The following is a 25,772-nucleotide window of genomic DNA, read 5'->3' on the forward strand; positions in this document are numbered from 1 at the left end:
ATGAAGAAGAACCATTTGAAGAGGTTATAAAAAAGTGGGCATTAAAAACGTACCAAACCCATCAAGCTCTGAATGGTCTGTTAGTCATTTTACGTGCAAGAACCAACTACACTCTTCCCAAAGATGCGCGTACATTACTGGGAACAAAGCAATGCGGAAAAGATATTGTTCCAATCGAAGGAGGAGAATTTTGGTTCCCGGGAGTACGATCGGTGCTTAACAGACACTTTCGGTAAGTTAAATACGGTTGTAAGATAAACTTCAATTACATTATATTTTACTCTTTGTTTGTTACAGTAACATGCAACCAAATGTGAGTTCATTCTCATTGAACCTCTCCATCAATGGACTTCCCTTGAACAAGAGTACCCGCAAACAGTTTTGGCCAATACTGATGAGCATTCAGGAACTGCCTGAAGTGCCAGTGCTAATGGTTGGAAATTTCTTTGGATCATCTAAACCAAAAAGCGTCGAGCAATACCTGAGGCCGCTTGTAAATGAGCTGAATGAGATGATACAGAATGGCATTGTGATAGCCGATAAGCTCATCCAAATACGCGTTAGAGCTATCATCGCAGATTCACCAGCGCGTGCGTTCATAAAAGGTAAGTTAGAGAAGCATTTACATAATGTAATTTTCGCATAACTAGCACAGTATATTAATTATCTTTTTTCTTTTAGGTGTTGCATACTTCAATCATAAACATGGGTGCCAAAAATGTACAGTAGAAGGAAAACATCACAGTGCGGCACGTGTTTCCTATTTTCTGGATATCGACGTAGTGGAGTAACATTGCATATAAATTATAATATGCGTCTATATCCATGTACTCAAGATAATTGGTTTTTAACTAAGGATTTTTATATTGATAAATATTGTAAGGCAGAAAAAATAGGATCAACGATTAACATTTATGGGACAGCATTTAACAAAATCACAGAAACTCATACTTTCTTTTATTAATATATATTACGAACTCAAACAAGTGAAGTTAAAAACGTGTTAAAACTTAAGAAAAAAAATCCTGTAGGATCTAATTAATTCATTACAATCCCTAACACTGAAAATATGGAGTCCCGAACTTGATCAAATTATCAACCGCACTGCCGCACTCAAAGCGTGCAACATTGCCCCACTTTTATCGTTTATTCTGATCCACCGCTTTATTTTACGAAGCCAGATGGAACAAGTGTAAATCCTGAAACTTTTGAAAAAATTCCCGATTTGGTAAAGGATCTACCAACATTCACTGGTGATCCCAGCGAACTGAATAGCTGGTTAAATGACGTAGACAGTTTAGTGAAACTGTACCAAACTAAAGGTACAGACACCATCGAACGTCGAAATAAATATCACATGATCTGCAAATTCATTCGTAGAAAAATCCGCGGAGAAGCGAATGACTCACTCGTCGCTTCAAACGTAAGCATAAACTGGAACCTGATCAAAAAACATCGGTCACCTATTACGGTGAAAAACGTGACTTGGAAACATTGGACTTCCAACTCATGAGCGTGCAAAAGAAGAACCACTCACTTGAAGTATATTACGACGAGGTGAACAGATTACTGTCCCTCATCGCAACTCAAATAAATACCGTTGAAAGGTTTACACACCCCGAAGCTTCCAAAGTTTTAATTGAAATGTATAACAAAAAATCAATTGATGCTTTCATGAAAGGACTCGTTGGAGACGTTTACAAGTTCATAAGGAATTATGAGCCAACATCCCTTGCAGGAGCATACAGTTACTGTATCTCTTCCCAAAACATTGAATGCAGAAAAATGTTAACAAAACCGAGAACATACACTCCACCAACGGAACCAAGGAATATGATTACCTTACCGCCACTGTTGCGAACGCGACAACATAAAATTGAGCTAAACTGACAGGCATGCAAGAGTTAGATGAAAAATTTTAAAGAACTAAATATCTTTGTTTAGGATGAATTCTCATCGGCAAATATTAATTTATGACAAACCTAAACTTACAAAAAGGCCTCGTACCAAAAGGAAAAATGAAACTATGGTAAACAATTGTAACGTGTCAGGCGTGTCATAAAACAGCTCGAAATTATCCAGACATCAGGAAATCCTAAATAAACTCAGGCCATGTGATAAAATACAAGAGTAAAGAACATAGACCGGAAAAGAGCCCAACACATACATTATCGCTGCGCATTTAGTTTCACAAAAAAGGACCAACGCGAAGATCAAGGTACGATCGTATTATCCGTAGTGCAGTGACGGAAAAATCAATCGCGAATAGAGTAAACGACGCACAAGCAAAAAATAAACATACACACTTGCACTATAGATTTAGCCTATCAAAATATGCATAGGACGATGCGCGATACATTACCCAGCGCCATAAAAAAGGATCACCCACGCGATCTCACGGTCCAGAACCATAAACAGATAAGAAAACGTCGCTTCAAGGTTCGGGATACGCCCGACGCTATAGGTTTATGTTACTTCAGGTAAAAAGAGGTGCTATCTCTTTTAAACTTTTCCTTTCATTCTAACAACCTTATTTTCGGGATTATTTTAGTATATAAGACAGGATTTTTTGAGAATCAAATTGACTTGTAATCCAGACCTGAACGAAGAAGCTTGTGTTTCATTGTTTGGGTATGCATACAGAATCGGGAAAGTTTCACCTTTGCCTTCCCTCCGGATGTTAGTCCCGCACTTTGGTGTGTTGGAAATGACAGTCAGGCGTAAGTTCGAAACGGTGGACAACCGAAATGACAGTCAGGCATATAACCTATAGGTTCGAAACAGGGTGACAACCAAAAGGATAAAATATGAAAAGGAAGTAACGGATGCCAGTAGCCAGGGACACGCGGAGTAGGTGGCACCGTTTTAAAGTTCTCGTTCGTTCGTTTCGTTTTTCTCTAGAGTAATTTCTCGTGGATTACAAATAAAGAACTAAAACTACCATAACATTCCGCGTGCTGCTCAACTGGGGCATTTTTCGTGCCAACAGTTCTTGATGAATTAGCGGAATACTTAGATGATAAATTTGATAGTGTGATGTTGAGAACCCCTGGAACGTTTGAAAACCGCGTTTGACGCAAGATAGGGCGGGAAAAAAAAGCGTCATTCGGAACTAAACAGCTAAATTGTCTAGACGTGTTTTCCAGAACCACAGATAGCACTGATAGAAACCTAGAAGCTATGCGAGCTAAAGCATTATGTAACATCGAAAATTCGCAGAGAAAAAATGAAGATTACTTTAGCAGAAATCATATGTGTACAAAGAAGGGTATCTAGTTGCGATACGAGATGTAGATACCAGTAAGAGCGGTATTAAGAAGCGCTAACCGAAATATCGAGGACCATATGTTATTCATAAGGTATTACCGCATGATAGGTACGTGGTACGCGATGTTGAAGGATGCCAACTCACACACCCTACGATGGGGTATTAGAAGCAAATAAGCTTAAGAGTTGGACTGAGTAGGAGATTGAGGGCAATTTATTGTTCAGGATAGCCGAGCTGTAACGTCGGACCGTTACACCGCACCACTGTGCGCCTAAAATAGTCTATCAGTCAGTTGTTTTGTCCAACGTTACAACCAATGTGAAAACAGTGGTCACTGCAATAAAGCTCTTTTTCTGGCGACCGCAATTCAATTGGGCAATTCAATATTTTCCACCAATAACCGCCTAACGGTCGGTTACTACAGTGCCTTGGAAGTTGCAAACAACGAATTTACCGCAACGGCAACCATAGCACAGCTGCGCAAGTTGTACGATCAACATGTATGTGTGACGGAACCAATGCAGCGTTCTCAGGATCCGTGTAACGACAACGCTATAGTTCCGAACAGTGAAAACAACGAGGAAGCAGCGGCTGCTTTGATTAAAATTACAATTGTTTCTTCTATAAATGGTAATGGTAAATGGTAATAAATGGTGCGACGCCGATTTTCAACGATGGGAAGCAGAAAAGAAACGCCTTCTCCGAAACCGCGTGGTGATGACGTCATAAATGCGAGCAACAGAGAGCATGAGGCAGCAGCTGCCATTTTGATGAAGACAGAGGGGTTCCTTGCAAAGATGGCACCCTATGTGACGCCGAGTTTCATCGATGGCAATTGTATGCGTTACAAGAAAAGATAAAGGATATGGAACAGCGGCAGGCGAATACGAGTGGCAGACTGGTTCATCTTTGAAGAACTTAAACATCTAATACCAGAGTTTTCTGGTATCAACCAGTGGATTAGCACAGTTCGTTACAATAGGGAATTATACGAATGGCAAGATTGTACGATGCTATTGTATGCAAGTAGCCGATTGACAGGAGCGGCCAGTGAATGGTAAAATGGGTTCCGCAACACGCTGAAAACATTCGATGATTTTGCAAATGGAATCAAAAAAGCGTTTCCTGATCGTTGCAATGAGGCGGTGATCCATAGCCAATTAGCTTCAGACAGCAAGAAATCTACCGAATCGTACACAAGTTATGTTTTCAGGGTGAATCCATTGGGAAAGTCCGGCAACGTGAGTGAGGAGGCTATTATTACTTACGCCATAAGAGGACTAACACATGATCCTCTCTACGAAAGCCCTGAGGCAAAGGACTATCGTGACATCTACGAATTGATCGACCACATTAAACGGTGTGAAACATATTTGCTGATGCGCAAAAATCTAGAACGACGCAGCGTGCCTTCACAGAGCACCCATACTCCGAGATTCAGTGTAAATAGACAAACGGTACCGGAATCTCCACGATGTTACAACTGCTCAGATTTTGGACATCATTCACCACAATGTACCAAGCCGCGCCGAGCTCTGGGTTTCTGTTTTAAATGCGGCAGTACATCTCATACCATCCGTGAATGTCCCGAAGCAGTGCGACGTCAACCCGTGGCAGCTGCAGTTCACGACAACGAAGACGAGACATCTGACGTTATCCTTCAGCTTGATGCTCGCCAAGAGATAAGTGCTATTAAGAGAAGCATTGTTTGGGGCTCATGCTTCACAACGACATGCCTTTTTGATACCGGAAGTTATAAAAGTTTTGTCAACGAAAATATCACTCCAGCAACAAAATTAAGTTCTCTCCAACCTAGCGGATTCCGAGGAATAGACAACATAAATCTTCAAAAACTTGGGACAATAACGTTACGAGTACAATTCCGCGATAAAATTATTATCCATAACTTCATTATATTACCGAAAAATAGCATGTCCTTTACGATGTTCGTTGGAAGAGATTTATTATCTGGATTTAAAAATTGTCCTTGCACAATTGTGTAAAAAAATACAGCTGTGGCAGCCGTACCCTTTTGTGAACCGCACTGTACCACACCGTGTCCTGTATTCGTACGCGTATCGTTGCCTTACGCTTACTACTAACAAAAAGTTCAGCACCGTATTGTACACGCGTATGTGTTTAGGTAGCTTGCGTGCATCACTAACAAGTTGATACCGAATTTAATACGCCAATTGTCAGACGATAAATCTAATCTTTCACTAAAACTACGAAAACATATTATATACCCCCTTTTTATATGCTAATGAACTACATCTTTTTATCGTTAGGTTCATTTCATCTACAAACACACTAATAATTATTTGTTACGAACATACCACTACTACACACGTATAATTTTATCGTTAAGTTTCATTTGTAATAAATTAAGTTAGTCTTATCTCGCAACTCAATCTGATCATTCTTGTAATATCGTCTTCGCTCCATACCAAAACGAAAGAACGCACTAAATATATTTTGGTCGTGATAGATGCATTTACCAAATTCACAAAGCTTTATGCAGCAGCAACATCAACCAGCAGCAGAGGCGTATGTAACGCTCTAGAGCAGTACTTTTCGTACTGCAGTCGCCAGAAAAGCATTATTAGTGATAGAGGCACCTGTTTCACATCAAGCGAATTTAGCAAGTTCTTGTCGAGTCGTGGTATTGTTCATATCTTAACGGCAACTTCATCAGCACAAGCAAATGGACAGGTAGAAAGGGTGAATCGAGTAATACGGCCAATGCTTAGTAAAACGACCGATCCAAATGATCACTCGGATTGGAGCTTGAAACTCCGCTCATTGGTATACGCTTTAAACAACACAGTGCATTCTTCAACACGTTTTACTCCTTCAACACTGCTTTTTGGAACAGACCAACGCGGTCCCCAGATCGATGAGGTAACAGAATTTCGCAAAGAAAAGATAAATCCTGTACAGGCCAATTTAGCGATAACACATTACAATCACAAATAGATAATGAGTGTAATACTCCAGATGTATTCACCTTGCGTCATGATGTGTCCACCGTGAATTGTAATATGTCAACATATATGACCGTTGGGCATGTCGGTGTGCATAGCAACTGTCTTGTGGAATAAACGACCATTCTTGATTCGATCGTGGTAAAGCCAACATCCTTCCGTCTTCAGTCTTCCGTCTATTACTTCTGTTCTTCTGATGTTCGGTTTGGTTACTTCTGCTACAACCACTGTTCCTTCTGAATTAACCTAAAGTGTCGGTTAAATAATAATTGTGCATTTTACATAGCATAATTTGGGCTTCCATCATTATCAATGTTACCAACGCGACGAATTGAGCTAGATTTAACGGCATGCAAGGATTAGATGGAAAATTAATAAACATCTTTGTTTAGGATAAATAATCACCGGCAAATATTATTTTAGGAAAAACCTAAACTAACAGAGCGACCTCCTAGCATGAGAAAACAAGAGTATGATGCGTTATTGGAAATATCTCGAAAAAGGGACAAATCCCGACATATGGAATTCATAAACTCAGGCCATGTAATAAAATACGAAAACGAAGAACATAGGCCGAAAAAGGTTAACGCTAGAACCCAACGCATACGTTATCGTTGCGCGATTAGTTTCATGAAAAAAGGACCTGCGCGCAGATCAAGGCACGGTCGTAGGGTAGTGAAGGAAAGACCAACTTGATGAATAAACAAACGACGCGCAGGCAATAAGCAATAGGAAAATAGGCATACGCATCTGAACCACGGATGCACGATGCATTACCCGCGGTCATAAAATGATAGGGTAACAATTGCCAGATCGATCGACTCCAGAGAGGAGTTGTTAATATCCGCGCGCGTTAACAACTCACAGTACGAACTTCGGAAAACGTTAAGACATCATAGTCAGATGATTTCTTCGGTCAACCGCGAAAATCGAAATGAAGAACCGGTCCAGTTCCAACAACCCAGGGAAGCTGTCGAAGAAGTGGCGCTACAAGCAAACGCCATAGAAGAAGCGGACAACCACTGGCAGGAGGATCTCTGGGACGAACAAGCCCCAGAACCTATCGCGTTTCAACAGGATTGGCGTGCCGATTGGGAAGAAGACAAACCAGCCCCGATACCGGCTGACTGGTTTGACGACTGCTGGGACCGGGACGAGATAGCGCTAAACGAAGAACCAGCAAATCCGCCGCCAACGTACCGGGAGATACACCTGGAGATCGTGGAACGCTACGAGGTAATCCTAGGGGATTACAGTCTGAGCCACGAAGAAGACCAGGTGGACAGTCGAAGGTTCTCTAACGACAACGAACCAGTGGAGGACTTCGCGGATGAGCTGGCGACTACAATAAGAGAGCTCATAGAAATCGGCATCACAATACCGGACACGCTGATAGAGCCATTTTTGGAATCGGTAAGTAGGTACATGGTTAAAAGGACGTGTAATTGATGTAAACAAGGGCAAAGATGGCCAAATAAGGTCCGTTCAGATAAAAACTTCACAAGGCACGTATACTCGTCCAATAACTAATGTAGCGGTTTTGGATGTGTACGATAAACAACCATTGCCGATGAAAATAGATAAACATGAACCTAATGTTGCTCAGGTAGAATCACAATTCTTAGGAATTCAACAGGAAATGCATGTTAATGAAAAATCTAAAAATCAACCATTAACAAAGGTAACAAAAAACAAAAGAGTTAAACCTTGTACATGGTATTCCGAAGTTTTAACCGCTAACACTAAATACGTAACTGCGACTAAACGGAATTCTAAAACCACTGCTTCAAAAATTAATATATCATTTCAAATCTTCATATTAATGAATCTGCTCTTTCTTTCAGCTCTAGCCATGGGAAGTAACACTAAAGGGTTAATCGCGTATGATTGCGCAAATAATGATGTCAATATAACAAGTTACTCTTTAATCAAGGTTGCCTCTTGTATGCCACAATCAAAAAACGTAACAACCATTGAAGCAAAAATACAAGTTTTACAAAGAAGTCCAAAAACATTAATACACGTTAATCAATGCAAGGTAATAATTAAAAGATCAATTAAGTACTGCGGCGCTTGGTCTCATACCTCTGATTATGAAAATGGTTATGCGTATATAGTTAAAAAATTCTCGCCCCAAGAATGTAAACAAGCTCAAATGTCAGGAGAAATTTCACTCACGATTAATCATAAAATAACAGAAATTAGTCGTAATCAAACAATAAGAGGCAAAACACTGGTAATCGGCAGCGTCAAGGGCTCATCGTGCATCGGAGGGGTCTACAAGACGTCAACATATACATAGGAGAACGCTTTGGTGTACTACGAATTCGAAATCAGCTTATTCGACTATACAGCGTCGGCGGACATAGAAGACGACCAAGTTGTAATGAGAAATGGTATTACGTGTCCATATAGTGCCGGTTGGTGTCTCGACGCAGAATACGGGTACCTCACTTGGGAGGTAGATCATCAGAGGTTATGCGAAAGAACCGAATTCGAAATAATATACGAAGGAAAGGTAAACAAGACGTTTGATAACGACAATGTTAACGGTTATAAAAATGCTGTGTACACCCTAATAACAAAAGAACATATGTTTTCTATACGGGCCAGTGACATAAAACAAATCTGCGGCTTCGATAGCTACGTAACCGATCACCCAAGAATCTTCATCCTTGAAATAAACGGTTACCAATCGCCGTTCAAACGTAAAGCGGTAAATGGGAGAAACATGGATCTCTTTACCTATTTTAACTCCAAAATAACGCTGGTAGAAAATTATCTAGGACAAAAGCTAAATGACGTTTACACAACAGTAATGACAGAAATGTGTAAAATAGATAAAGCGCTGATGGAAACCAAACTAGCACTTGCACGCTCTAACCCCAGCGAATTCGTGTCAAATCTCGTTAAACGCCCAGGTTATACTGCGGTAGTTGCCGCAGAAGTATTGTATATTCTCGAATGTAAACCAGTGTTCGTTACCTACGATAAAAGCGACGACTGCTATCAGGAGATACCAGTAAAATATAACAACCGCTCAATGTTTATGGCACCGGTAACGAGAATGTTACAGCAAAGAGGTACTCAAATCGACTGTTCTCCGATATTACCCGCTAAATTTAATATTGGTGGGAGATGGTATACCACTGACCACAGATTAAGAGAAACTACCCCTCCACAAGAAATAACAACGGACATTGCTACAACCTGGTCATATACACCTTTACCAAGCCTGATGGAGAGTGGAGTGTACGACTATGAAAATCTACAAAAAATGAAGGACATGATATACGAACAAAGTAATACGAGAATAGCATCATCTGTAATTCATAGAGTAATAACGGGCCAACATCCAAATCTTCAAGGCTTTTCATTCGATACTTTGATTTCAGAAAATATCATTCACAGTGCCTTCGAAAAGTATTGGTCCAAACTTTTGTCATGGTCAACCTGGTTGGGAAATATTACTTCAACGGCGATAGGCATCTATATTATCACCAGAAGTATCAAGTTCATAATCGATACCATTATACACGGCAGAATACTGTATGACATCTACGGAATTGGTTGGCAGTTACTGGCTTCATTTTGGAATTCTCTTACAAATCTATTATCGCATCAAAACCATATGATGAAAAATCGAGCTGACAACACCCAAAATAAAACACCTTTAACCGAAAAAAGGTTAATCGTCTGATCGAGCTACGGCATTCCCGTTGTCCACGCCGAGTTAGTGAAGTGCGAGTCCGCCGCTAAAAACTTCTCTTGGTTATCCAGGAAAAAAGGTTAGCCGCCTGATTCAAGCAACTCTGACAAGGCCAGGAATCTGCGCGGAGATCTCCGAATCGTTCACTCCTTCGCGTGGTCGGTTCAACAACGGTTCGTTATCGAACTAACAATCAATGTAAAGGAGCAATGCAATTACACGCACGCCGAACGGTCACTTTTAAACCATGAGCACTGTTTCACCTAAAAACAGTAAAATAATTCAACGCAGTGGTCGATCACGAAGAAGGAAATAACAAGCATTAATGAAGTAATAGCGTTCAAAATAGGAACAGTGAGGATCCAAACAGGATATAACAGAATTGTACACCATATCATTATGGGGCAATTAGAAAAAGAGATCAATATAATCGAAAAGCTATCAAAAACATTAGACGTAACTGATCACATCAAACAAGCGTTAATAAACAAAATTGAAAAAGCCAAGGAAAAATTGAATGCCTTAACAAACGAAAGACGAAAAAGAGCTCTCATGATCGTATTAGGTTCAATTAAGTTCATAGAGTTCTTAGAGCCATTTATAGCCTTCGTGCATTTACCGGTTCTATTGACAGGAGGTCAAACCTAACCACACGTAAAAATTTTACTCGAACTCGTATCGTGCGAGCAAAATTACCAGTTGCAGACGCTGCAACCGATGTACATAAGTCTTCCAGTTTTATTAGGACATCATCAGGACTCAGCAGATCAGCAGGCAAGCCGATCGACCGAGAAGATAAAGCTGCGTTAGCGGCAGCCCTTCAACCGAAGGCCATCTCCATCGAGTCAGCTCAGAAAAGAGCGACCCATTGTTGAGAGCGTCCATTCTCATTCACTCTTACTGAGACAGCCAACCTGGAAGGAATGTTTTACTTGTGCTCTTAGTTTGGGAGCCCTTTTGCCGTATGATTTTCGCCTGCTTGAAGCTGTGCTATTTCCCTGTGAGACATGAAATTATTAGCGCTACAAACGACCGACGCATCTCCTTTCCCGAAAAATCCCCCCTTTTTATTGGCAAATCCCTTTCCTCTCTTGCTGGTCAACTTTCCAAGCCCGGAAAACTCGAAACGATTCCTATCTCTCCAATCCCTTACCAAACTCATCGACGGAACCTCAGTGACAGTGATTCTCCATACCAACCTCAACAGTGTCCAATGCGTTATCTATTCCCCCGACCTAAAAGACGTCAGCGACGACGAAATTTTAAAAGAACTAAAAGACTAGCAAGTGATTTTTGTGCGTAGAGTCACGCGAAAAATGAACAGAGACCTAGTGAATACTAAAATATTCCTGCTTCATGTAAACGTCACCTCGATCCCATCTGCCATCCGTCTAGGTGTCCTGCAAGTTTTCAACCGCCCGTATTACGTGAACTACATGGACAAGAATAATGACCACTGTGACATGAAGTTCCTTGTCCTACAAAAAACCGACGGTTCTCTCTTCCCAAAAAACCCTTTCATAATTGGTAAATCCTTATCCACCCTTGCTGGTGAACTTTCCGAACCCGGCAAAGTTCTTGACAACGGCAAAAAAACTCCTGATTAAGACCCGTAGTTCCAAGCAATTTAAATCGCTACTAACCCTCTCCAAACTCATTGACGGGGCTAGTGTGACAGTGACTTCCCATACGACCCTTAACAGTGTTCAGTGTGTAATCTACTCCCAACACCTGAAAGACGTTAGTGACGAGACAATTCTAGAAGATCTGAAGGACCAACGCGTAATTTCTGTGCGTAGATTTAAACGTAAAGTGAACAGTGAACTAGTAAATTTAAACAATTGCACACCTTTAATATGTAAACCTTAAGCAGCTATGACAACAACAATCAAAGCGAGACTGACGCGACGGGATTGCGCAGTCGTAGAGAGTAAGCCGCAAGCAACACACGCTGGTGTCTTCCTTTTAATTGTAACAGGTTATGGGCCCAGTACCCTGCAAGTGAAGTGTTAGCGTGAAAAAGTGAAAATGGCTGAGTCAAAACATAATTCTTTGGTGCCGGTTTTCGATGGCACGAATTACGCTGCGTGGAAGATTCAAAAATCCTCAAATGAAGACGTGAAAGAAAGTGCCGCGTTTGCTGGAAAATCACAGAAGAGATTTTTCAAGCCAAAGCGTGTGAAGTGTTTCCACTGTGGAAAAATGGGACATAAAAAGTCCAGGTGCCATTATATCAAAAATACGAAACACAGTGACGCCACGTTATTAGCGTTCGCAGGAGCGACGTATAATAATTGCGATTTTTTCTCGACAACGGTGCGACAGATCATTTGGCGAATAAAAAGGAGCTATTTACGACGCTAAAACGGTTGGAAGAACCGAGAATCATACATATGGCGAAAAACGGAGTTTCATTATATGCAAATGAAATGAGAACAATCAAACTCGATTGGGAAGGAAAAAGCGTTGAAATAACAGATGATTTATTCGTGAAAGATTTAACAATCAATCTAAATTTACACGCAGCAAGTGACATGGTGTGTGCTAGCGTTTGAACAGCATAGATCTTTGGCATCAACGATACGGACACATCGGAAGTGAATACCTAGAAACATTGGTTAAGAACAATATGGTTGATGGTATGGAGTCGGTTAACGTGAAACTCGATAGAAACAAATAGTGTGAAGTGTGTGTTAGTGCGAAACATACGCGCAAGCCTTTCGACAAAATGATGAAAATAAGATCGTCCAGACCCCTTGAGCTTGTGCATTCAGACGCGTGCGGACCCATTACGCCGGAAACATGGAACGGCATGATGTATTTTGTCTCCTTCACGGATGATTTTACTCACGTCACAAAGATTTACCTAATGCGTAATAAATCGGATGTTCCAAGTTTTTTCGAACAATACGAAGCGATGGCAACAGCACATTTCGAAAAGCGAATATTGCGAATTACATATAACAATCGTGAACGGAGTGAGCGAACGCTTAAATGAAACGCTGATGGACAAGACAAGAGCAATGATCCTTGGGTCGGTTCCAAAGAAGCTATGGGGTGAAGCTATGGAAACAGCGGCGTACTTGCTGAATAGAAGTCCAACAGTGGCAATTCAAGGAAACAAAACACCAATTGAGATATGGACTGGAAAAAGGCCAAATGTGAACAATTTACGGGTTTTTGGTGCAAAATGTTTTGTTCGAATACCACATCAACAAAGGCACAAGCTGGACTGAGTTTCGGTGGAAAATGTGTTCGTCGGGTACGCCACAGGTGGATATCGAGTTTGGAACGGTACAAAAGAGATGATTGCACGTGACGTCATATTCTATGAAACCAAGAATAAAGACATTGTACAACCAAGAATGCCGTACGAGAAAAGGGATGTGTGCAGAGAACAACTTTTGGTCGACAATATGAACGATGAAACGTGCAGCGAAGAAACACCAGAGCAAACGATAGAGCAAAGTTCAGAGCCAGAGATGAACAATGAACAATTTTCGGAAAGCAGTTCAGCGAATGATCTGGAAGACGAGCCGGCATTGGAAGATGAATCCGACGAAGAAACAGATCCTGCACCAGTAACCAGCACCAGACCGGTGAGATTAGATCTAAATCTCAATGGATTATTTTTTCGGCACGTCTGTACTGCAAGCAAACGAGCCTATAACAATGCAAGAAGCATTAGAATCACCGGAATGCGAATCGTGGAGAGCGGCTATGGATGAGGAAAACAAAGCTCACAGTGATATCGGCACATGGAGGCTTGTGAATTTTCCAGCGGGTAAACGCGTAATAGGTTGTAAGTGCAGCAGATGGAACACATGCAGGAAAACATGCTTGTAGAGAATAGAATAAGAAGTAATAAAAAATATAGAACAAAAAAAATATTAACGAACGCCTCTGGGAGGGCTGCAAAAAATAGAAGAAGACATATATATATATATATATATATATATATATATATATATATATATATATATATATATATATATATATAAGAATAGAGCGAAAGGTATCCTGAAGAGAAGAGATAGGTATCCTGAAGAGAGAGAGGTAATTAGTTTGGAAATTGCGGAGAATGAGAGAGAGAATAAGAATGTTATAAAAGGGGAAACAAAACTAGAAGTCAGGGTTTGCAATAGAATCCTTCGACTCATCCTGGGCGCTCCTAGCTGGGCACGGCTTGAGGAACTCTACGGTGCAGCGAACATAGCACCATTCAACGCTATAACAGACAACATCATCAACCGGATGCAGACTTCAGCAGCGGTTTCAACACACCAGCAGGTGAAAAACTTGATATAGTTAGCTAGGAATAAGGTAGTTAGCTAATTTTAAGTTAGTAGTTTGATTTAGTTCCTAGGTTATTGATTAGTTTGTAAGTTTAAACTAACAATTGGCCTTATTGCATTCAACACTTAACAATTTACCAAAGGAACTGCCTCTTGGCATACACCACGACAAGAGCACTGGAAAGCTTTTTAGATGCGTCTCGCAAAATATGTAAATAATGTTAATTCTAAGCCATCTATCAATAAATTCTTTAAGCTAAAAAAAAAAGAAGTCAGGGAGTCGGGTGTTAACACTGAACGTGTAAAGATGAAAATGAAAAAAATAAATAAAGCAAACATCTCGAGTCTCCTAACAGTTAGGTGTCATAAGTGGGATCAATCCAGAAAGGTGATTTCAGTTGAAGCGAAGGATAGAGATCCTGTGACAAACTAAATTACCGACGATGGCCGGGCTAGAGGAGCGTGTGCTTGAGCTCGTAGAGGAGTTGACGCGTGCTGGGCTAACGAAGAAGTGCCAAGCGGCCGGTTTGGTTCCGATGGGAAAGAAGGACAAAATGGCCAGACAATTGGCCGAATGGGAGCAAAGTGTTGCAAGAGGGTCAAGTACGGGAACATTCCTGGATGTGGAAGAGGATGTCAACGCTTGTAACCCGCCAAAACTGGAAGCTATAAACGGTTGTGTTAGTGGACCTCCAGAAATGAAGACAGCGATGTACAAAGAACCCTATTCTTTTAAGGATGTGGAAGAAGCAATAGAATCGTTTGGTGCGGAAGGCGTCATCGAGTATGATGCCTGGCTGTCTGATTTTGAAGTAGTTGCGGCCATGGCGCGGTGGACAGATGAACAGAAGTACGTCATGTGTCGCAAAAAATGACCGGAACCGCAAGAAGCTTCTTGCTAACCCTGCGTGGGGTCACTTCGTTCGTAAAACTGCGCAAAGAGCTGGAAGCGGAATTCGGTGAAAAAGTGCGTCCAAAGTATATACATTGTCAACTCTCCACGCGTCGACGGAAAAAAGGCGAATCTGCATTAGATTTCGTCTACGCTATGCAGCGGATTGCCAAACAAATAGAATTAGATGAAGAGAGTCTATGCGAGTATATCGTCGACGGGATCGCGGAGAATGAAACACAACGAGCGGCTGTAAGCGGTACGTATGATTCCCAGGGTTCTATACTTAGTTTACAATCATGTTCACGCCGTGCAGAGTGCTTTGCACCTACACGCGCGCTAAGCAGAGCTTAGCTTAGTGCAATCAATTATCATTCAGTGCAATAAGCATTATCAACCAATCGTAGGAACCATGCAACGTCTTCTCTTTCTGATGTGTCAATAGTTCTCATCAATAAACCAGCCTCCGTTTAACCATCGACCCGAACACCTGGGTCTACTAGCGATATTCGAAATAAACCAACACTACACTAAGAAGACTCCATTCAAAACAATATTCGGTGTTGGAAATGCGAAATAATATAACGGATGGATTAGTCCAGTTTATTGAAGATGAGTTGTATGAAAGATTTGATGCAAATCGTCAGGACATTAGAATGGGCGGAAAAGTGGCGATAGAGAAAGCTGAAGAGGAATGTAAACGACAGTAGGATAAAAAACGAAAGCCCGAGCCAGCGTTACAGCGTTGGCGATTTGGTAGGTACAAAACGTACGTATCAGGTAAAACGTTTGCGAGTTAGTTTATAGGGCCATTCGAAATAACTCAAGTGAACAGAAACGGCCGATATAAGGTAAGAAAAGCCGCAGAATGCGAAGGGCCAAATATGACTACCACTACTATTGACCACATGATTCTTCAGATAAAGAAGAAAGTAAATAGTGCCTGAGAGAGGTCTACGAATCAGGCGTCAGGAAAACCAAACCGTAAGGAAAAGAATTTGACGTGCCTAGTACCGCTGTCCTAGACGCAAAGGACAGAAGTGACACACGTACGATAGCGAATATTATAACAGCGAATATAAGCTAAGAAAATATGAATAAAGAGCATTCGGCGCATACATGCTAACGGGGGCGGCAAACAGGCTGGGTACACGCTCCCAGCCTCTGGACGACCGATACTGACCCTTCTATGCCAACGAACAACGATTTATGAATATACATGGATGCACGAGCGCTTGCGAGAGTTAGCAACACTGATGTAGACTAACATTGTATGCAATGTTGGGGACATCCGATCTTAGCGACGCAGCATAAACACTTGACCTCTAAACACACGCAGCATAAACACTGGATATCAACAATATCACCATTATTCCCGGTTCAGCAGAATACAAAGTACATTCGCTACTAATCCCACGATAGACAACAATGTATAATACGGACTGAATTCGCAAGAGGACAAATCAGATGATAAACAAAACAGACAAAGTAAGAAAAGGATGGGATATAAAAGGCGAGGAAAATATAGAATAAAGTGAGTTCATAATCTGTACTCATAAACAACGATGTTATTATTTAACGCGACCATCGTTAGATAACTATCGCACTCGTTCGTATGATTAACAAAATAGCTCTGCGTATTCTTCGAGCTCGTTACCCTTTAATGAGCGCGAAACTACCGGAAAGCCTAACCTCTCACATATTAGCAAACAGCTGCCGATATTATAAGTCAAAGGGAAGTTGAAAATTTGACAGTAAAGACCCGTTATGCAATGTTTTTTTTAATGTTGATTTGGGGCTAAGGTTTGACTTACCTTGGCACCATAATACGTAGAAATCATGCATTCCTTCTTCCTGCCTACAGTGTCGTGTAGTGTGCTTTGCAGTGAACGATAAACTCCGAAACCGGATCGTTATCACCTTCGCCCCGCATCGAGCCCGTAATTTCTTCGTTTTCCACCATCGGTAGAAACAGCTGCACGAACTCGCTCGAGTACGGATGCGTGACCGTTTCAAGCACCTCCGTCACAAAGTACCGAATCAGCGAAATGTCCGTGTCGCCCTTGGTACAGCACTGGCTGATGTACTTCACCACCGGCACGACACATCCCCGTGCCAACAGATTCACCATCCGATCGAGCAGCATCTTCTTCAGCTCGAGCTGCACCAAAATTTCCAGCTCGTCCTGCTTCGACTCGAACAACCGCACCAGCAGCCGCAGGATCTGGTCGTGCAGCGACGTATGTACGCAGGCCACCTCGTCCAGCAGTGCGAGATGCAGCGGACAGCTTTCGGTGCAGAGCTTGAAGTAGGACGGTTCGGTGACGGTGTTCTCGACCCAGCGGATAACGCCCACCCCAACCACCGGAAACCGGATGCAGTTGTACAAGGTGGAGATGTCACCGATCAGCTCGCTCGAACCGCGGCTCACGTTACAGATCGCGTGCACCTTCTCGATCGCAATGATCGTTGCTTTTAGATCGTCCTTGTTCAACACCCGATGGCCCTTCGGTTGGCCTTTCTTGGTCGGGATCTCGCTTACGCTCGCGGCGTAACCGAGCAGATAGATGTACTTCGACTTGTGCTCCTGGTTAATCTTTGTGCCCACCTTGAACAGGGAGTCGACGAGCAGATCGAGAAACTGGGGATTGCGGATCAAATCGATCGGTGGCGGCTCGGGTGAGGTGTAGTTCCGGTACAGCACGGTTATGTCGGCTGGGTTGAGTGTGTTGCGGGACAGCATCGAGGTAAGCGCTTCGCAGGCCTGTGGATGACGCGACGACCCGTTCAGAGCCATCGTGATGGGCGTAACATTGTGATTGCTGTAAGGTTGAAAGAAGAATGGTAAAAAGAAACGATCCCATCGTAGGGGAAGGACAGCTTTACTAACTTTTTCAGCGCATATTTGGTGATTTCCTGCGAAAGCCGCTTCATGATGAATCCACCCTTCGGTTCCTGCGACAGTACCTGTATCAGCACCTGACTGTACAAATAGGTATACTGCCCGTGGCACACCATCTTGGCCACCTCATCGATCGCGCTCTGCCAATCCTCCGGGTGGCTCAGAAACTTGGCAATCGCCGTCTTGAGCACGCGCGAAAACACCTCTATCTGTTGGGCGGCGGTCGAGATGGAAGTAATCTCGCTCTGGAAGCCAGCGTCCGAGATAAGCTTAATGGTAAAGTTCAGCATCAAACACTCCGGATACTCTTCCGCCAGCCGGTAAATCAACGAACGCCACGTATGATGTTCGATCATCTCCGTCAGCCAGCCGGGTGTTTCGCCTTCCTCGGTGAAAATTTTATCCGCCTTCTTCGGATCGAACGTCTTCAGTATCATATCCTTCAGATGGTTCTCCACCATTGCCTGCACATCCGTGACGCGCACGCCCGCCATGATAAGCCATTCGGCGAGCAGGTTCGCCATCTGGGCAACGGCCACATAGTTCGCAGACAGCTGATAGATAACTTGTTCCGGTGTTCCGCCCGCCTGGAAGTAGCGCTTCAGCTGGCCAAAGATACCCGGCTCCATGATGTAGTCCATATTGGCAAACCGCTGCAGACAATCGTTCAACACTGTCGATGGGTTTTCAGCCGGTTCTTCGTGTGGCTCTTGCTGCAATGAAAGACGAACGCACAATTTTCTTAATAATTCAAACGGACCATTTTATCATATCCGCTGCCAATTACATACCTCTTCCTTTGGCGCATTGCTCCGGCCAGCATCGTTGCTCCACACATCTTCGAACTCTTCCTTCATGGTATTATTTTGTGAACCTTTGAAACATAAACCTTCATTCCCGTCTCACTCTTCCTTCATTCCACACAGCTTCGTGTGTGTTGCATGTATGCTGTGAACTGCGTAGGGGACAGTTTTAATGGCTTGCACCGTTTTTTACGACCGCTAGATAGACGAAACAAAAAACCGCATCGTAAGCGACGAGCGTTGTCTCTCTGGCAGCATATGCCTTCCGCCGGACGGAAAACGTTCACTTGAATCGTCTTTTCCGGCACACAGTGTCCCTTAAGACTAACTAATCGATGCTCAATTTGTAGACATCATCGATATGGCAGTTGAGCTGGTTTGAAATTTTTTGGATTACTTCTTTTCTCCCTCCCTCCCTCTCCCTCTCCCTCTCTCTCCCTCTCCCTCTCCCTCTCCCTCTCCCTCTCCCTCTCTCTCCCTCTCCCTCTCCCTCTCCCTCTCCCTCTCCCTCTCCCTCTCCCTCTCTCTCTCTCTCTCTTCCTCTCTCTCCCTCTCCCTCTCCCTCTCCCTCTCCCACTCTCTCTCTCTCTCTTTCTCTCTCTCTCTTTGGACGACTGAGTTCAAAGACTAGAAAAGAGTCATCCATCGAGTAGCATCCGTTGTTTCGCCTGGATTATTAAAGCCGGCACGCCGAAACGAGCAACCCATTTGCTAGAAACGATATGTTTAATCTGTTAGGAGAAACGTCAAAATTGTAAACAAAGTGCGCAAGTAGAAATCACCCTTAATCGAGACGCTTGATTTTGTTCGCTATGATTTTTGCTGTATGTTTGATCTAACTTGAAGCTTGTTCAAACTGTGCAATTTTATAGCCACAATACGGTAGGCCTTGGATAAAATAATCGTTTTCGATTGTCGCAGTTTTTGTGCCAACCAACGATCAATTCTTTGTAGCATAGAACCAATAAAGCGAGCTAAAAATATACCATGACTTGATATGGGGCGACAGCCGGACGCCAGCACAGCTTGGAAAGTTTTTGTCGATGCATCGTTTCCCACAAAATGGCCAGACTGTACAATCATGCCATAAAACCATAAATCATACCGTAAAATCATTAAAAAAAAAACCCTACGCCAGATGTGTTGCACGTTCGAACATGTTTGCCATGACCAGAAAACATGTGCAGTTAGTTAGAAAACTTTGAGCGTCTTTTACCCGGGGAATCGCAAAACCGGTTATTATATGTGAATGCTCCTTTCAAGCACCAAAGCATCAAGTTTTACGATCATTTTTACGACCTCCCGGCAGTTGAAAGGCCCAAAAATGGCGACAAGCAACATTCCATCACAACCGACACGAGAACAGCGCTCGACGCTGTAGCAAGTTTCGCTAAAACACATGACTGCAGGAAAAATATTAGCAAAGCTTGTTATGTGATTGTAAGGTTCTTTTCTGCAATGTATATGTAGCGTTTTTCACAATTAAAACACTTTACATCTAGGGTATACTGCGATCGTCGCCATCAATACTGTGCCCCACAGAAAAATGAAGCTTCTAGACGATCAATCATACTTGAGTCGATCGTCAATTGTTGAAAAGTGGGAAAAAAGTTTTTATTTTCTTACCGTACGTCATTGCAATAAATGTTAGATTCTCGTTTCTTACTGCTAACTACTCACCTAACTGTGTTGGGACAAAATAATTAAATAAAAACGGTTAGGCACGATTCACCACTGATCACGTCCGGTACGTTCCGGCTTTACCAAGAAATAATGGCTGTACCGGACGGCTTTTTGTTGTGCTGCTTTCAATGCATTCTGCTGTCAATTCGTAACGGCCTTTTGGCCCAAGTAGCAAAACCAAGGTATGTAGATATAGAAGGTAGAGTTGTTCCCAAGGTGTATGTATTTAGAAGGTGAATTTTTATCGATTTGACAGGGCGACATTTTAGTCGAGTTATGTCAGAGTTTGTTTACAAAAAACATATGGTATGGTGCTACTAACATGAACAAACAGCCTCGATACTCAGTCCCAAAGTCTATATAGGACAGAGGTCGACGCATCCCATACAAACTGACAGAAAGCTGTGGGAACGTTCTGGAAGTTTAGGTAGGAAATGTTTACTGTTTTTTTAGCTGATGCTGCTGCTGGTACCGGATCCTTGAGCACCTCCAGCTGCTAGTGTGTGAAATTTAGATGATCCTTGAAGTCTTGTTAAGACTTTTTGAGGTAAAATTTATCGTTTTACACCGTGAAAACATCCGGGGAACCTTATTGTGCGATGCAGCTGCTTCTGTTGTTTGTAAACAGTTTTCGATCTAAACGTCAAAAATCGGATGCAAAATGCCGGACATGACATTTGCTAAGATTCGACCTCTGTCCTTTGCTATAGACTTTGCTCAGCTCAGACTTTGCTCCCTTGAGCAATTTCGCTAATTTATGGGTCATCTTCGCATATCCAATGTTGTCTCACAGAAGATTGAAGATATTTGATAGCATTTTTCATCAAAAAATCGCAAGCGATTCCACCCCCGGCGCCTCCTCCGATGCTTCTATCACTCTTCTCAATACCCATCCCCTCGATCACCAAGGATCTGTTACGTCAGGTCGAGAAATGTCAATTTGCTCTAAACAACTCTACCTTCTATATCCATATACCTTGGTTGTTCCTCATGCGCTCGCACGTACTGGTATGTTTTGCTACTTGGGCCAAAAGGCCGGTGCGAATTGACAAAAGGGCGACTTGAAAGCATCACAGACGAAAACTCGGTGTGCGTGTGAGTGTGTGTGTGTTTGCCGTCAGCCATTATTTCTTGGTAAAGCCGGATCGTATCGGACGTGACTTTCTGTGAAACATATCGGCTGTTTTACAGCTTGCAAGCTACATATTTTATAAAGGTAAGCGCAGCACAGCAACAGACAGTAAAATGTGTAACATTTGCCCCCTGAAATAGGTTTGGAAAAGTTTCCTACGCGCTACGACGCTCGATGTTTCATCAAGCATCAAGTTGACCGTCTAATAACTTCATCTTTCGTTGCGGTACAGCATCGGTGGCGTCGCTCGTAGTTTTCACGGAAGGTATAGCGTTTTGAATAAAGAAAAACGCTACTTTTCGCTGACAAGAGAGAGAGAGAGAGAGAACAGTAAAAGTGCAGAACAAATTTTGGTTCGATTTTGTGCGGTTATGTTTAGCGCGAATAGCGTTCTTCCAGTGGCTAGCACTTTGTTGAAAGCAAGCGTCTCTATGTGTGTTTCTATGCGGGAGCGCTAATGTAGCACAAGCAGTTTGACAACTGTTAAAATGATTCTATGCACCGCGGTGTTCGCGTTTTTCCGGAAAGTTTGTTTTCCGCCTACTTAAGATCGAATATTAGAATCGAATTGTCGCTTTATAGCGTAAGAACAGACGCTTTTTCTTCGCACCGCTAGGTGGGCAACAGCTGGTAACAATCTGGCTACGAAGTTCGCTACTGAACGTTGAAGGATTTGGTTTAGCTTGTCAAGAAGACTGACTACCAACCTACGTGGTAACACCATATCTAGTAATCTATTAAAAGGCAGGCATAACCTAGCAGGACGTTAAGTCAAGGAGAAAAAGGAGAAGTCCACCGATGGTCATCAGATACAAAGGCAAACATGTTCAATGCATTTCAAGCTTAAATTTTTCATGCTGGTGCTATCAGTACTGGCGGTTCGTTTTTATCCTCATTAGTGTAGCTCCCTGAGGACAATTATCAAGCAATGATCCATACTTCCTCATACGCGGTGATGTGAAGATTATAATGTAAAATTTTCACTAATTTTGCCCCTTTTTTTGTTCCAGGTTGGTCGTAGAACATTGACTAATAGCTAAAGGATGGATGAAGATATGCATTTGAGTCTGGACGAGATTATTCGGAAGCGAAAGGTGCGCGCTCGGCAGGAACGGTCCGGAGATGGGCCAGCGCCGAAAGGCGCTCACGTTAGTGGGCCCCGGGGATTTCGGGGCGAGAACACGGCGACGTCGAAAACGGCATGGCACCAGGTTCGCAAACCGGTCCCGGTCGTCGATGCGCGCATGAAAATCATCCGTAACAAGCGGGCTAAGATGCGTGACGCTCGCGACCAGCTGATCGAGTTCAGTCGCGGTCGGGACGCTCGCTACCGTCTCCGAAACCGGGCGCGTGAAACGGATCACGTTCGCCCACTGGCAATGATGCCATCGTCGCGCGTACTGACTGCCGTTTCGTCCAATGGTCGGAATAGCGTCGGGTCAGAACATTTCATCAAACCGAAACTATCAAACCGCCATTACTCAACCGGAGATTATGTGCCGACAACGGTAAACGCTCAACCACCGATCCCTCGCTTCCGTTCCGCCGCCGGCATTTCCTTCCGGGGGGCCGATGACGGGGAGGACGATCCGTACATGCGTATTACGGCCACTCAATCAATCAGCTCATTGGCAAATGCAACACGCACGCTGCACAACGATACATTTTCGTTGCCCAGCTCGATGCCACCGTTGCCACACTTCCGCACGGTACGGGGTCCGTTGCTGAGCACCAGCAACGGTTCGTCGTTGATGAATTTCACCGCATCCACCACTATCAACACCGAACCGGATCCCTTCGATCAGTACGAGGTGAATCGGCGTCCGAATTTGAGCGTTCCGCCGCCACCGTTACCGCCCAACCGACCGTTACGAAGCATCCTGCGCACAAGACCGAGCACACCACCACCACCCGTACTGTCGCAGCCGATCACAACCGGCGTACCGTTGAATCTGTCCCCGAGCATGCGCGCCCGTCTCGAGCGTGCTCCGAACCCGAACAAATCGATGGGCATCTTTGCGCACAACTTTAACGGTGAACCGTCGGGGAAAAATTTCTTTACCCGTTCACCGAGCCCACCCCCAATAGTAACGGCTGGGTATCGGATTGTCGTTAGCAATCTGCATCCGAGCGTAACACAGATCGACATCAAGGTGAGTATTCGAACAGGTTTTACGTTGTGTGCACTCGGTACGGTTTACTTAACGCAATAAAAAAAACTCCAACAGGAATTGTTCGAGGACATTGGCGATCTGGTCGAATCGCGGCTGGTACGCCCGGGCGTGGCCGAGGTAATTTATCGAAATTTGAAGGATGCCGAAAAGGCGGTAGATGCTTACCACAACCGCCAGCTTGACGGGCAGCCCATGAATTGTCTGCTGGTAAATCCCCGTGCTACCTACAAAATTAATACAGCAAATTTAAAATATGGCCGGTAAACTTAACTGCGAAGGAAGTGAAAATGTAAACCAGGTAAAATTATTTAATAACGTGTTTGCGCGCAAACATGAAAAAAAACACACACACATTAAGTTTGCTACAAAAGAAAAATACATACACTCATAGGTGTTTTAGCACGTGTAGGCGATGATATAGGATTAAATGAGATAGGTAGACACAGAAAGAGAGAGAGATTTATAGACAGAAATTGCTGGTATGCTATGAAATAGAGTATACCGGTGAGAATATGTCCAAACGAATAAGAAAGCGAACAATCACAGACACGAGTCGAGTGAGGCGGACAGTAGGGAAAATAAGAATAGTACAACAGAAAAAAGGATACATACATGTGACGATGAGGCGCATTTTCCCCTAGTACACACCACCATCAGCGAGTGCGCGCCTGATTTTGCATGCCTCGCTAAATGCGTTAAAATAATACATTAATTCACTCATTTCTTAACTTTTACTGCAAAAAAAAAAAATTGCAGACCAAATCGCTGATTGTTAATAGGATTTATGGGATGCTGGTGGTGTCAGAACACAGACACAGCTCTATAACAAGGCCTGCCACCAAGCTCTGCACGGCAGATCTATTGTAACATACACCACATAATGATTAAACAATTTTTCGTTCATTGTATTGCTTCTATTGGGTTTTGTCTTGGCATTTGCTATGTTTGGAGTCATTGCTTAGCCGTACAAACATTGTAAGGGTTGGGGCGGATAAGGTCGGATGTCCAAATAGATGGACGACCTCAGCCATCCATATCCTGCCCAATGTTCTTACGTCTCAGTAGTGACTTCAGCCTTTTAGATGTCGGAAATTGCCAGTTAATAATATGGTGAAGAGTAGTAAAAACAGTGCGGCGGCCCGGTGGTAGATGCGACAGCGATACCGATTTTCACACAGCAGGACCAGGGTTCAAATCCTATTTAGGCCGTTCTCTCATAGTGAGGACTGACTATGCGGTAGCAGCAAATCTAGTAAGCCAGACACAGCAGGTATGACCTAAGAGGTCGTAAGGCCAAGAAAGAAGAAGCAGAAGTAGTGAAAATGCATGAAACAATTTAACCGGTTATCGAATCTAATCCGGACTGATCCCGGATAGTTGGTTTCAAGAAATCTTCTTGTCCTTTGGCGCTAAAATCTCCAGTGGCTTCTATTTCTAACTTCCTTGATTTGATTTTAACCGTCGGGATCCTAAATGCTGTAGTGCTTCGGCCACCAGACTGGCGCCTAGAAGAAATCTAGTAAACCATTATATGTGCCCGGCTTGACTTTGCAGGTCGTTAAGTTAAGCCTAGAAAAAGGAGAAGAGTCATCTGCACTGTATCTGCAGCGCCTACAGTGTTAGAACACACATCTGAGAGCTCGCGGTAATCTACTCAGCTTGAGTCTTCTCTGGATTCAATTCCCATCTGGCGGACCGTTCCCTGCTAGTGAGGACTGACTATCCAACTACGTTTATCATTAGGTCTAGTAACAGGTCGTTAGCCAAGAAGAGAGAAAGAGAGAGTCTTCACTAGCAGATGATACAATGCTACTGTCATCTAGCGACGAGGAAACCCGAGAAACACACATCAGGGCACCTTTCCAGCGGTGCAGCACGTAGAACATTAGGTAGACAAAAAATTGTTGGTCCCCCATACTACATCCACCCG

General features: G+C 43.2%; 3 protein-coding genes across 15 annotated transcripts in view; 2 read left to right on the plus strand and 1 right to left on the minus strand.

Annotated features, from left to right (window-relative positions):
* The window catches only part of LOC118510948 (negative elongation factor D-like), a 54,055-nt gene extending 33,378 nt beyond the window's left edge, over positions 1-20,677 (minus strand). For 6 of the 13 annotated variants that reach the window (XR_004906087.1, XR_004906090.1, XR_004906086.1 and 3 more), the window contains exons 1-4: positions 20,534-20,677; positions 18,842-19,051; positions 18,039-18,763; positions 16,963-17,970 (exon numbers count right to left, since the gene is read on the minus strand). Coding sequence is in view for 7 of the 13 variants with exons in the window: in XM_036053426.1 (XP_035909319.1) it covers positions 17,007-17,970; positions 18,039-18,763; positions 18,842-18,907 (1,755 nt within the window). In the remaining 6 variants the exon portion in view is untranslated. Of the gene's footprint in view, positions 1-2,419; positions 6,589-12,059; positions 12,567-16,673; positions 17,971-18,038; positions 18,764-18,841; positions 19,052-20,533 lie in introns of those variants that run through there. The other 7 variants (XR_004906089.1, XR_004906091.1, XM_036053472.1 and 4 more) reach the window with 5 other exon arrangements.
* On the plus strand, positions 3-1,577 carry LOC118510980. The gene is made up of 3 exons (XM_036053484.1): positions 3-232; positions 298-605; positions 682-1,577. The coding sequence occupies exons 2-3, from the start codon at positions 302-304 to the stop codon at positions 789-791; spliced, it is 414 nt and encodes a 137-aa protein (XP_035909377.1). The 5' UTR covers positions 3-232; positions 298-301; the 3' UTR covers positions 792-1,577.
* Positions 20,678-21,561: 884 nt separating the features above from the next.
* On the plus strand, positions 21,562-25,187 carry LOC118511071 (polymerase delta-interacting protein 3-like). Its single transcript, XM_036053721.1, has 3 exons — positions 21,562-21,752; positions 22,679-23,821; positions 23,897-25,187. The coding sequence occupies exons 2-3, from the start codon at positions 22,712-22,714 to the stop codon at positions 24,104-24,106; spliced, it is 1,320 nt and encodes a 439-aa protein (XP_035909614.1). The 5' UTR covers positions 21,562-21,752; positions 22,679-22,711; the 3' UTR covers positions 24,107-25,187.
* The last annotated feature ends 585 nt before the right edge of the window (positions 25,188-25,772 follow it).

The sequence above is a fragment of the Anopheles stephensi genome, chromosome X, assembly GCF_013141755.1.
Source record: "Anopheles stephensi strain Indian chromosome X, UCI_ANSTEP_V1.0, whole genome shotgun sequence".
Classification (NCBI taxonomy): Eukaryota; Metazoa; Arthropoda; class Insecta; order Diptera; family Culicidae; genus Anopheles; species Anopheles stephensi.

What these genes read in the sequence shown, in the direction of transcription:
- LOC118510980 (XM_036053484.1), top strand. Translation starts at nt 302, where the DNA reads ATGCAACCAAATGTGAGTTCATTCTCATTGAACCTCTCCATCAATGGA. An exon ending in AGCGCGTGCGTTCATAAAAG is followed by an intron (nt 606 to 681) that starts GTAAGTTAGAGA and finishes TTTTTCTTTTAG; the next exon opens with GTGTTGCATACTTCAATCAT.
- LOC118511071 (XM_036053721.1), top strand. Translation starts at nt 22,712, where the DNA reads ATGGATGAAGATATGCATTTGAGTCTGGACGAGATTATTCGGAAGCGA. An exon ending in TAACACAGATCGACATCAAG is followed by an intron (nt 23,822 to 23,896) that starts GTGAGTATTCGA and finishes AAACTCCAACAG; the next exon opens with GAATTGTTCGAGGACATTGG.